The 13,868-nt window shown below is 38.3% G+C and overlaps 1 protein-coding gene across 1 annotated transcript; it reads left to right on the top strand.

Moving 5' to 3' along the window:
- The first annotated feature begins 1,309 nt into the window (after positions 1-1,309).
- sqor (sulfide quinone oxidoreductase) lies at positions 1,310-13,206 on the top strand. The gene is made up of 10 exons (XM_088339986.1): positions 1,310-1,434; positions 1,774-1,957; positions 2,044-2,214; positions 2,307-2,360; positions 4,900-5,094; positions 6,118-6,327; positions 8,221-8,404; positions 8,597-8,664; positions 8,741-8,919; positions 8,998-13,206. Exons 2-10 carry the CDS (start codon positions 1,775-1,777, stop codon positions 9,053-9,055), a joined length of 1,302 nt encoding a protein of 433 aa, XP_088196112.1. The 5' UTR covers positions 1,310-1,434; position 1,774; the 3' UTR covers positions 9,056-13,206.
- The last annotated feature ends 662 nt before the right edge of the window (positions 13,207-13,868 follow it).

Genomic DNA, 13,868 nt, shown 5'->3' with positions numbered 1-13,868 from the left:
CTCCAGATTTACTGAAGACATCCCTTTATGTTGAGTAAAAAAAAAACCCAATTCGATTAGAATTCAAGATGATATTCAGGTGTTCAAATACTTATTTGCAGCTATATCACACAAAGAAAATATGAAATAAATCGTTAAAAAATCATGCATTGTGATTCCTGGATTTTCTTTTTATGTTATCTCTCTCACAGTGGTCATGATTGAAATTTCAGACCCCTCTTTGAATTGTCAGTGGGAGAAATAGGAAATAGCAGGGTGTTTTAAATACTTATTTTATTCACTGTAAATGTACCTAATTGGATCTCTCAAATGTTGCTTATGCATTTTAAAGAATAAACTATGTGTACGACTTTAATCTATTTAGTTATTTTCTCATAAACAGAAAGTGAACGTGTCACAGTGCCAACCTGCCCGCTTCTTCCCCCATGACAAGTTCTGTCACCATCAGGTGATCTTAAAGAAACGCTTCGGTCTTCTGCTCACCCGGCAGCCTCAACCTGTTCTGTGTAATCAACATGCCGCTCGGATACGGACGAAAGGATACCTGGAATGCATAACGGAAAACTACAGTTTAGATCCCAACATGCCCGTGCTTGTCAAGGATTCAATTTCTGTGTTGTAATGTCGTTTTTCCAATGATTCTTGTTCGTGCAGTTGTATACAACGTTCGGTTTTGTGTGAGTTCCTAGTCAACAGAAATGACATGGGAGTGGCTGGAACAAAGTCAAGTCATGTCTATTTGTCCTTACAGACTACGATTATACCCAGGGTTAGGTAGGGTTACTTTAACTGGATTACTTTCAATTACTTTTGGATTACTCCAATACCAAATATGCTAATAAAAGACAAAAGAAACTAAATATGAATAAAGTGACTAAATTTTGTGCAGGCTTAGGGAGTAACGGAATACATGCAACGGCAAAAATGATGTTGGCAAGCTGTTTGGATTTATTTTCATTTTGTTTCTGTGGCATTTTATGTTGGTTTTGCCAGAGATCAAAGCCAGGAGAGAAAGCTTACCACGTGTTGTGAGTCATAATTTTATTCATATTTAGTTTATTTTGTCTTTTATTAGCATATTTGGTATTGGAGTAATCCAAAATTCCCCATTCCCCAATCAATATAAATAACTGAATCAGTAAAGAGATTAAGTTGATAAATGTTATATTAAATAATTTGTTTCGTTTGACATTGTCATATCTTCTCACCTTATCCAAAATAGACGACGCTTATGTATCTTTTTTTTTTACGTTGGATAATTACACTGTTGATATCTTGGCGCCGCATCTCATTGGTCGGTACCACGAAGGGGGCGTGACCCTAATGGCTGTCAATCAGGCGAAGTGTGTTGAAAGTTCATTTTGGTACACGTTCTTGGCTAGCTCGACAAGATACGAATTCATCTTTTCAACTAGCGGACAATTGCAAACGAAGGTAACTATCGCATGTATCAACGTAAGTCAATGTTTTTTTTTAGTCGACCATAATGTTTGAAAACGTACCTGCGTGTTTACAGTTATTAATGTCATTGCGGTTGAGCTCGGCTGACGCAAGGTAACTGGGTGGCAAACGCTAAATGCGACACATTTTGGGGAACACGAATGAAAAATGTCAGCTGCTGTTAAAGGAGTGGAGGCTAACTTTTAACCTTGATTTCTGAATGCGGCAAAACACAAAACAACAAGGCAGAGTTGCGTTTGAGGACTAAAATAAACCCTGGGCATTGTGAATGTAATCCTCATCCAGATTCTCTCCTTGTCTCCCTTGGCAAAGGATGGCTGCCTTGTGTCGTTCTTTAGGCTTTTTTGCCTCTCACCTACACACGAGCAGCCGTTCCTCTGCCAAACAGCATTACAAAATGTTGGTGCTCGGCGGAGGAAGTGGAGGAATTGCAATGAGTGCACGCATGAAAAGGATGCTGGGAGCTGAAAATGTTGCTGTGGTGGAGCCCAGTGAGGCAAGCACCCCTTTTCTTTGGGATCCATCCCTCTAAATGTTTATTTTGATGTGTGCACCAGGCTGAAAATGGTTGTCTTTCTTCAGATGCACTACTATCAGCCTCTGTGGACTCTGGTTGGCGCAGGAGCGAAAACGGTGGCCTCGTCAGGAAGGCCCACATCAAGTGTTATGCCATCGGGTGTCAAGTTGGTGAAAGCTAAAGTGCAGAAAATAAACGCGGATGCGAACACCGTCCGTACCGATGACGGGACTGAGGTACGTTCGATTCTTCAATTAGACCCTAGGATTTTTAAAAGCTGTAAAGTTCTTGAAAAGTTTATTGGTGTGACCTTTGCCCCCAATTTCAGATCACGTATGATTATCTGATTGTGGCGCTTGGTTTGCAGCTTCATTTTGAGAAGGTGAGGAGGAATTTCATTTAAAGTTTTTGCTTTTACTTGAAAAGCATTCAAGACATCAAATCACCCTTTTCGATTGGAGCCTTGGTTGCGTTGTTTGAGGTGTCCTTATAAAGTTGAAAGTAGAACCGTTTCTCTATTACTAGTGTGTTAACAATGCCCAACCAAGTTCAAAAAGCCTCAGTATAATTTTTGCCTATCTCCTCTTATGTAACTTTTAGCAATGCTATTCCAGGACACGCAACACACAAGGTAGAAGAAAAGCAGGGGGCGTGGAGGGTTGTTGGAGTGGTGACTATACTCGTTGTACAGTTTTTGTAGGTGTAGCATGGAAATGGTAAAAGTAAGAAAAGGCCTGTTTTATATATATATCAAAATTTTTCATATATATATATATATATATATATATTCACTCCAAATGCCAACCCAAACCCCCAAAATGATGACAAAATAGTTTATCCACGTCTAAGAAATTTTCCATGACTTTAGCCAGAAGATGGCGGCAGAACGTAACAAACCTTTAACCTCTTAACGTTCCGACAGGCCGCCTGACTTTTGATTAACAAATACGTGTCTGTACAATGCTACTGGTCACTGAAATTCGTCATGCAACATATCATTGGGAAGCTTAAACTCTTCAAGATATGACCATTATAAAGTATACTCATCAGAGAAACACCACGATCAGTCTGAAACAAGATACCCGAAAACGATAAGCCAAGGTAACTCGCCATTACGTCCCCACGCCATCTTCCAATTTTTTAAATGTCCGCAAAAATGGCTTTTTCACATCGAGGACAATCCATAGAATCCAACCGTGTAAAATATTTACTCCGAAACACACGATAATGCTGACAGATAAATACAAATCCGCCTTGAAACAGTTTTGCTTTGCGTGACATTGCTTCTTGGAATTTGTTCATTTTGCTCCAAAACTCCCTGTTTAAATAAACAGACTCGTACAATTTTTCCTAGTATTGCATTTAGCCATCTGCTTTCACTTTACACCTTTTAGGGCAATAGCAAGATTTTTTTTCACGGTCCACAGCCCAAGTTGGCCTGTTAATGAACTGTTTGATAAAATGGATATCGGCTCCAATAGGTCCAAATATTACCAGCCAATATTAACCAAATCAAATTAAATTTCCAACATCATTTTTGCCATTTTTCAAGGGTGTATCCAAATAACAGCCAAAAATAAAGTGTGCAAGGCAATTGTGATTTTTTTTTAAGCACATTTATTACGTGCATGGGTGCACAATTGTGGTTTGACTTCTGGAAGAAGTCAAACATTTACAACTCTTTTACAACGTCTAAAAATTGGTCAAAGTAGAATAAAACTTGCAAACATTTTAGTGTAGTAAAGTGGTCGTCTCCAAATGGCCACTTTTGAAAACGCCGAAACCAACCCTTAGAAAAATGTGTAAAATACAATGTTTAGTTTGTCAATGTTTCACAATGTTTTTTGAGCCAAGGCACATTTTTTTCATTAGAAAAACTTTAGCGGCAGTAGCTCAGGAGGTAGAGCGATCGTTTTAGGATTAAGGGATCCCAGTTCGAATCCCGGCTTGTCCGTGTTACATGTCGAAGTGTCAATGGGTAAGACATTGAACCCCCAATTACCCCCAATAAGCAGGTTAGCGCCTTACATGGCTGCACAGATCACGGCCGCTATTGGAAAATGTGAAGCACAATGTAAAGCGCTTTGGGAAGTCATTGACTTGAAAAGCGCTATATAAATGCAGATAATTTCATTTTCATTTCATTTTTTCTAGCCTCACCATCCGTCGAAAACGTCTAAAAATGGATTCCTGGGACCGGTTTAACGGTTTTTATTTAAAGTTTAAGTGATAATGTTACATCGATTAAAGGAATTAAGTTTTTCTTAACATTTTTGGTCGCTGTGGCTCAAGAGGTAAAACAGGCTATGGATTTGCTTTAATTTGGGATTTTACTATATTTTTAAGCTGCTTTTAGAGCTTTACTACATTTGTATCATGTTTTTATCGAACAAATAATTCCTTGAAAATGAGCAAAAATAATTTGCCAATCAAACATTTTTGTGTAACATTTACATTATTTCTGTAAAATAAGAAAATGATTATCAAAATCATGTGCAAGATTTTTACTTTGTTGGATTTTATGTTATTTGTGGCTGTGCAATTTTTAACATCTTTATTAAGCTGTGCTACCTCCATGGGCAGATAATTAGTATATAAAGTCCTCTGTTTCCAACTACTGATATGGGTTAATGTTAAAGTTATTCGGCTGATCATAAGTTTTTCTTCATAGATAAAATTGGGCAATTTCCTGTGGCACACTAGACAAGGTTGCACAGAATACTGGTTGGTAAAAAGACTCAGATAAAGTATATGGAGAACTTAAATGATGTGTGTGTTTCTGCGGCACAAATATGGTCGAGGCATAACTTTCCAATTGCAATAAAACACAGCATGAATAAAATAAAACTAAACTTAAACCTGCTGAAACTTTGATTATTCGTTCACTTTTCAACAGCATCCACAGTTTTTTTTTCTTTCAGATTAAAGGACTTCCTGAGGGATTTGCTCACCCAAATATTGGCTCCAACTATTCAGTTGAAACTGTCAACAAAACTTGGGCAGCTTTACAGAATTTCAAAGAAGGCAATGCTGTGTTTTCCTTCCCAAACACGCCGGTTAAATGTGCTGGAGCGCCGCAGAAGATCGTGTACCTCTCCGATGCTTTCCTGAGGAAGGTAGGGAGAACTGTAAAACTGTCCGTGTTGCCACAGTGAATTTTATTATGTTCAGTGCTTCGCGAAAGCATTGCTCTCCTAATAACTTCTTGTCATATTGCCACATTTCAAGCTTTAGACATAAAGTTAAAAAAGTGAAAATATTTTCAAAGAATCGACAACATGTGAGATGCAATCAAAACCAAATTATTTCAAAATTTTATATTTATAACAAAAAAGTGAAAAGCAGGTGTTGCAAAAATACTGCCCCCCTGTTCTCTCAGAGTAGCAAGATGATGAAAGCCCTATCTGAAAGAATAACATATAAAGGTCTGTTTGCCGTTTGCAAGAAGTCACAGGGGGACACAACTACTGTATAACAATGAGCTCCGTTTAGATTAGGCCAAAGTTGAACTTTTTGGGACAAATGCAAAGTGTTATGTTTGGCGTAGGAGTAACACTGCACATCACCCTGAAAACACCATCCCAGCTGTCAAACATGCTCTGGGGTTGCTTTTGTTAGAGTTGATGGGAAGATGAATGAAGCTAAATACAGTGCGATTCTGGCAGAAAAACTTTTGGAGTCTGCAAGAAAAACTGAAAATGGGGTGCAGGTTCACCTTCAAACAGGACAAAGAGTAAAAATCTACAATGGTTTGAAACTAACAGTATAAAGCTGTGCACAATTGATAACCATCAAACCTTAAGGAACTTGAGTTGTTTTGTCAGGAAGAATGAGCAACATTTCTGGTGGCTGTGATCCAAGAGAAAGGAGCTTGTCCCGAGCATTAACTCAAAGGGGGCAAACATTTTTGCAACGCCTACTTTTCAATATTTTATTTGTAAGCACTACATAGAATTTTGAACAAATTTGGTTTCTTTCCACAATTGTGGCTCACACGTTGTTGATTCTTAGAAAAAAATCATGCTTTTTAAACTATAAGTTTGAACCCTGAATATGCAATATGTCATAAAGTTCTTGGGTTTGGGAGGCAATATTTTTGCAAGGCACTGTATGTGTATGTCTGTGCTCTCTGTGTGAAGACAGGAAAGAGATCAAAGGCCAATATCATTTACAACACGTCACTCCCGGTGATTTTCGGGATTAAGAAATACGCGGACACACTTTGGGACATTGTGAAGGAACGTGAAATAAATGTGAACTTGAGGCAGAACCTGATTGAAGTGCGTGCGGACAAACAAGAGGCTGTGTTTGAGAATCTTGACAAACCGGGCGAGACCACAGTCTTTCAGGTACAATTTTTGATGTTCGACTTCAACTAAGCGTTTCAAACCGGTTAACTCGTTTTCATGTACAGGATATTGATGTTTTTTGTTCATTTAGTAATTCCATTGTGTTAAGCATGTCTTTCACAAGGTGGTTTTAAAGGGACAGTTTATAATATCTTGTGTCTTAATCCATTAAGAAAAACGAGATGGGTTTAAAAAAAAAAGCAGAAACATAATATGTCTCGTAAAACTGCATTTTTTTAAAATACACGTAGTTCAAGAAATGTGTATTTTATTTTACATAACACAAGCCTCATCTAAAGGGAACTAACATGATTGACTGGCATTCTGCTGCTACAGGTAACAAAAAAATACAAATAAAATAAGTATAGTTATGTATTAGGTAAATGAAAAGTACAGTATATTTATTTCATTTTAGGATGTTTTTTTTTTAAATGAAGATAAGAAAAAAATTATGGAATTCCTGCTCGCTGCCGTCAGAACATTTTTTTTTTATTTACGAGGGACACAGGTAAACATAGAGTAAAATTGAGGATCTCTTTTAAACTCATTTTACTACACTGTTTTGGAATTGATTATTTATGAGGGATTATTTTTCTTATTTTACTATATGTTCAAATTTTTTTTTCTCTTTAAAAAAATTAAAATCCTCTTTAAAGGAGCATAATTGTCTCGTATGGCAGATTAAGCAAATGAGTTTTTTTTACTCATATGTTTTGAAATTAATTTAAAAATAAAATGTAATTTGTCTTATTTTACTATAATTTTTTACTTTTTTCTCTTTAAAAAGAATTAAAAGTCCTTTTTAAAGGAGCAAAATGAAAAATTAATACAAGCTAAGTGATAATGCCAAGAGATACTTGATAATTAAAATCACCACACCCACCTAAAAAAATAACACTAATTAGCAATACCAATTGTGTCTTCCTCCAGTGCTTAATTCATTCCTACAAACATAAAAAGGGTATGATTTATTTACTTTTTTGGGGGTGTTGTACTCAAGCCTTGACTCAGCACAAATGCCACTTGGTGTTTTTAATACATCCCCGTCCCAAATTAACATAAAACAACTCATGTTGATGAAACTCTATTATAGGTTAGGAAGATAATGTATATTTTCTATTCCTCTTGTTCATGGTTAAATACTAGTTTATTGTTATGCAGCCACAAGAGGACGAGGCCACTGTTTGATAACGTAAAGTATCACCGAATATCGGTCCAATACCTGGTATCAGAATTCATTCATACATAGTTAATATTGTGAGGCATAAACTCAGTTTGTTTTTCTCCGTGACATTCATTTATAGGGGTGTGCGAGAACCATTACCAGATATCGTCACTTGTGATATTGACCTTTTTCCAAGATATCGTTACTCTTAACTGGGGCTGTCTTTTAGAGGAACAGTTCTGAGGTCATGAGATTGAACCCTCTGTGTGGAGTTTGCATGTTCTCCCCGTGTTTGCGTGGGTTTCCTCTGGTTTCCTCCTACATTCCAAAAACATGCATGTCAGGTTAATTGGCCAGTCAAAATTGTCCCTAGGTATGAATGAGTGAGTGAGTTGTCGGTCTCTGTGTGCCCTGCTACTGGCTGGCAATCAGTTCAGGGTGTCCCTGCCCACTACCTGAAGATAGCTGGGATGGGCTCCAGCGACCCTACTGAGGATAAGTGGTGCAGATAATGGATTTATGCACTTTGAAGGGAAAATATTGTGTTGATATTTTCATAAGAAATGTGTGTCTGTTTTAGAGGGACAATGGTCTTATTGGTATCAATTATTTATACTGATGACTACTCACAAATTGCTATTTGCAGTGGTCTGCAAAACCTATTTAACGTCTAACATCATGGTTGTGGGTATAAGAGTTGCATGATATTGTTTTTCTTTTTTCCAAAGTATGACATGCTTCATGTCACCCCACCCATGGGACCCAACTCTGTGATCAAAAACAGCACGCTAGCCGACGAGGCCGGCTGGTTGGACATCAACAAGGAAAACCTCCAACACAAGAGCTACCCCAATGTGTTCGGGATTGGAGATTGTACAAACTTGCCTACCGCAAAAACGGCGGCCGCTGTCGGTAAGTCGAAATCTAACATCACGCGATGCCCAAGTTAGTTCAACTGACATAAAACACTCTTGACACTATGACAAGTGAATAAATCAACTCAGCGGGTTATCGTGAGCTTTCTGTTTACATTGTACACATGTAGAATGTTATTTTTATGATGCTGATAAGGGAGCATGACCTACTCCTGTTTTCTCATATTAGCTGCACAGTCTGCCGTTCTGCACAGGACCATCAAAAAGATACTGAAAAACGAGAAACCCGATAAAAAGGTAATGAATCATGAAGAGTCCGTGTAACATGTATCCTTTTCAGACGTATAAATCGATCCCCTTTTTCTCTATTTAGTATGACGGCTACACCTCATGTCCATTGGTGACGAGCTACAACACAGTTGTACTGGCAGAGTTTGACTACAACGGCCAACCACTGGAAACATTTCCCATTAATCAAGCCAAGGAGAGGAGACTAATGTACTACATGAAAGCGGATGTGATGCCGCACCTCTACTGGCACGGGCTCCTCAGGTGTGTTCATCTTTCACAACGTAACACTCGCTGTTTACCATTGCATACCTTTTTGATTGGTCCCTCTTGGTGCTGCAGGGGCATTTGGGGCGGACCAGAACCATACAGGAAGCTCCTGCATCTTGGAATGAAATGATGAGTGAACAATCAGCTGAAAGGCAGATTTAGATCGTATATAACCAAAGTATAAAATGTTAATGCTCTTGTATGGTGAGTTTATGTCAGAAACATTTACTTGCTAAGTATTGCTCATTGGTTCATAACCAAGACAAAATATTGGCTGCTGATGTGATGTTTCAACTCCCACAAAATTGTGTGCAGCTGTACAACAACAAATGTTAAGACGATACATAGATGCGAAAATCCTTAAATGACCTTTTAAGTATCATAGCGGATGTAATATGAGATATTTCTTGAATTCTCCTTATGTTGCCATTGTGAACTCCAATTATAGGTTAACTTGCAACGTTGTGAAATCTTAACTTCGACGTCAAAAGAAAAACAAGCATGGGTCGATAATATTTACTAATTTAAAGGGTCGTTTTCCCTGTGTATTTCAATGTGTGTGTATAACCAAAATGTGAAGGTCAACTCAAATGGTTTTGCAACAAAAATGTGTTGTATGGGCAATGAAACGTCTAAACAATGATTTTGAATGATATTGTGTTTGTAGAATAGGAGATAAGAAGCAAAATCCACATGTTTTTAATCCATCTTTGGGGGCGGACATTTTGAGAGTTGTTGACTAATGGATAGATAGATAGATACTTTATTCATCTCCGCAGGGAAATTCACATTTCCAGCAGCATCCCTGTGCTGAGAACAATACAATAATAAAGCAAAAAGAATACAATATACAAATACCCTATGTGACGCGCTAATAATGATGACATCACTGTTGCCAGGACCCTTGCCCAGTTGTAATGAAAATTGCATTAAATTATATTGATTTAGTTCAGAATCTAATTTGGTGGTTACTGATTCGGCCAGCAGGTAGGGCTCACGGTTCCCAACCCAAATTCATTCAAAATAGCCTCAAATTGTGTCAAGAACTTCTCGTGAAGGAAGCAATATTCGAAGCATATTTTATTTTTAGCTTTCAATTATCGATTTTCCAGTTCATAGATATGGATAATGATTGATCAGTCCAGGTGGAAATAATATAGACACACGCGTAAATAATGCCAGTGGTTTGATACTAAACAAACTACACTTGATTACATGAGAAGGAACATTATATCAGACAATAGAATAAAGGACATTGTTGACAAGAGAAACTCGCATTTCTTGTCAAAAAAGGGGAAACTGTGTGGGAAAGGAGTTCAGTAAAGATAGCAACGATGTAATTTTTTAGAGGAACACAGGGTTCTATATTGTGCCTAATTTGAGAAATGTTCCTAAAAATTGTGTGCTAAGCTTTACGGATCACCAAAAAACAGCCAGCATATTGTTTGTTTTGTGGCCAAGTTACCTTGATGAATAAGGCCAAGTTTGTGAGTTACGTCTTGGCACGTGACAGAAAGTGTTTATGAACCCCTAGGTGATCCAACTATCTTGCCCAGCGGGCCATGCGCCCGGAGAGGGGTGCATGATTGAGCCCACGCTTGGTCATTGTCCGCAGGAAGAGAGAGAGAGGTGTAGATGCATCCACCTTTTATAGCGTGACTTAAATACATCCAAAAGGGTGGAGAGAGGAGGGCTGGACATTGCTCCCTGTGCCCCTCCTTTTTGTGCCTTCTAAGTCGAAATTTTTAATTTGATTAACATAAAGAAAACTCACAATTTGGCTATAGCTAGCTTTTCTACCAAGCATACATGTGTTGGTAAATTTCTACACATTTTGTGATCAGGAATAATCTAATATTGGCCAATCTTGACATCAGAGCACAGCCAAAGATTTAAAGGTAAACATCTGATAGCAGACAAAGAAGTTGAAATGTGGAGGCAATTTGTGGCACATAAGTTTATAGACCAAATGCAAACTGGGGCAAAGTTTCTGTCACAGGGAGCTTCTGCATTCAGTCAGGGAATATTTCTACACAGTTCAATCTTTTTCGGAAGGGGGAGCTGTGATGGGTTGTAAACTGTGCTCTGGACAACATTGATGACATCATCAGTCAACAGCATCTCTTAAAATGGCTGTCCCATAGCTCGAATAAAAGCAACTGGATATTGTTACGTAAAACAATCTTAAAATGTTTGAGTAGATTGTGATTTATCATAATATTATTTATCAATCATTCAGTTTGACTTTAGCTTTAACTGTGAATTTAAAATGAAAACTCACAAAAGGTCCGTCACTTTTAATAATCTTTTCTAAAATGTTTTATCAGATAGTAATTTAAAGTGGATATTTGTGCGTACTTATTGTTCCGTTTGCGGTCAAATCTGAAATTTCGCTTTGTATAAAAGGGAGGTTGTTTTTTTGCTTTCACCTGTTGAAAGTTGTAACTATTATTTTTAACATTTATTTGTATTTTGTTGTTATAAGTTTTAGGATTTCTGATTGCAGTAACCTCAGTTTATCAAACAAGAACGCCAAATATCCACTATATAAAGTAACGATCAGTTGCATAATCATGCAGAAGCTGCACATTTATATATTAATTGATGGAACATATATTTGATGATGATTAGCTAATTCTGCCAACATTGGTTGATTCGAACACAACTAAATGTATTCAAACAAAAGTCAATAATCAGGGATTTCACATAGAGGGAAATTTGATTGTAATGGATTTGCTAGAGCGGTGGGTGTATTGTGACAAGTGAAAATAGTTAAACAGTTAGGATCCGTGAAGATAGCTTCACTGAAGCCATGGGGTTGACGAGCCTGTTTGGGGGGCAGTGGCGCCACCATCAGGTGGCCAGGACCCCCCCTATGAATTTTTTGGCCACCTTTTGCAAAGTTCTTATGTTTTATTCGTTCAGTAATCATTTTTGTGTCTTATTAACACTGTGTTGGGAAATAACCCGTAAAGATTATCTCAGTACAGTGGAACCTCGGTTTTCGAACGCCTCTCAGTTCGAACAAATCGGAGTTCAACCAAAAATTTCGAGAAATTCTTGCTTCGCTGTTCGGTCAAAAAATCGGAGTTCGAACGCCGGTAATGCGTGAGTGCATACGCTACGATGCTGAGCGGCGTACAGGTGTAGATCGCTCTTTTCGTGACCAACTCTTATCGCGTGCGGACGTGCTTCGTTTTGCTTTTAATATAAGTGTACGAAGTGTTTTAGCCCTTTTTTTTTAATTTTTACACGTTCATGTTTGCGTAATCTTTCGTACGGAAGATTACAATAACGCGAACATACGATTAGCCTGGGTTAGCTTTGTGTTTACGTTAAACATTCAAGCTAAACATTCAGGGTGTTGGAACGGAGCTCAACATTCCGGGTGTTGGAACGGAGCCCCCTTTCCAATGAACCGCTCACCACTTGTTGTGGAGGCCCGGTTGCTAAATGACTTGTAAACGACCTGATTTTTTTATTTTTACACGTTCATGTTAGTGTCATCTTTCGTATGGATCACCACCTTATCGTGGTGGGGCACTTTGCGCGTCTCCATGAACCCTAGAGCTATGCCGGCGGGAGTCTCGTACTCCTGGTAGGGTTACCCAAGCCGAACAGGTCGAAGGGTAGAGTCCAGACTAAGAGTGATCCCAAAAGCTGGTGGCGGCACGCTTTGAGGCGGTTTCCTACAGACCTGGATCCCCTTAGCCGCCTGCAGTTGTAGAAAGATGCCGGTTGTCTAGGGTCTCCCTTGCCACTGGAACCATCTTCTTTACAATCAAGATAGTGGCGTTGGGGAAAGCGCACCCCTTACGCCACTTTAAAAACCATCATTGCGCAGGTATCCTCTTTTACCTGAGTGTCCGACCACAATCCAGGATCGGACTGTTCAAACATCAGCAGACTCACAAATAAAAGAAGATGGTCATCATCGAATCGATGGACAACCCCAACGAACAACAACGGAAGATTACGATAACGCAAACGTACGATTAGCCTGGGTTAGCCTCATGTTTACGTTAAACATTCTAGGTAAACATTCAGGGTGTTGAAACAGATTAAAACGATTTACATTATTTTTAATGGGAAAAATGATTTTGGTGATCGAACAAATCTGTTTTCGAACAGGGTTCTGGAACGGATTATGGTCGAGAACCGAGGTTCCACTGTACTTGGTTTTATTTATATTTGCCACCACCCAACATTTGTTTTGCTAATTGTACATCTTATGTCGAATACATACATAACACAATAAAACCAATTTGTTGTGGGACTTAATGTTGGCTGGACAGTTATGGACTATGTACATTAAATCATTAGTAGAATCACATATTACACAAAAAAACAAAACAATTTGTATCAGTAGCTGTGTATTTAAGTCTTAGACAGTTTTTTTCCTGACTTTTCTACTTCAATAGCCTGAAATGATTTGGATGAATTGGCCCCATCAGGTAGATAGATAGATAGATAGATAGATAGATACTTTATTCATCCCCGAAGGGAAATTCACTTTTCCAGCAGCATCCCTAAGCTGAGAACAATCGAAAATAACTGAGAACAATCGAAAATAACACGGGAGCTGCTGAAGTGGCTGCCATTCGTGACGGCGCCGAGGTGCCACTATTTGTAGGATCCTCAAGCACTAACATATTATTGCTCATTTTAGCTGCAGTGAATTAAATGCAACAACATGATTCTTCACTCCATGCGTTTGTGTATTCTATTAAAAAAAACTGGGCATGGTGTAGTAACAGTGTTTTTGTTAAACACAAAGTGTACAGTAATGTGATGTTCAATAATGGGAATTCACACTCCTGAACAGTGTTGAATGGTCCTAAATCACTTTCAGTAAAATGATTTTTTTTTTTTAAACCAGCCTATTATTTTGGGTGCGCAGTTAGCACCTTTTACTGCCCCTGATTGGAGGCATCGGGGTTTTA

Source organism: Urocampus carinirostris, chromosome 7, assembly GCF_059441175.1.
Source record: "Urocampus carinirostris isolate Australia breed hairy pipefish chromosome 7, RoL_Ucar_1.0, whole genome shotgun sequence".
In the NCBI taxonomy this organism is placed as follows: domain Eukaryota; kingdom Metazoa; phylum Chordata; class Actinopteri; order Syngnathiformes; family Syngnathidae; genus Urocampus; species Urocampus carinirostris.
Note: the sequence above shows the minus strand (reverse complement) of the source record. Positions and strands in the feature narration are given on the sequence as shown.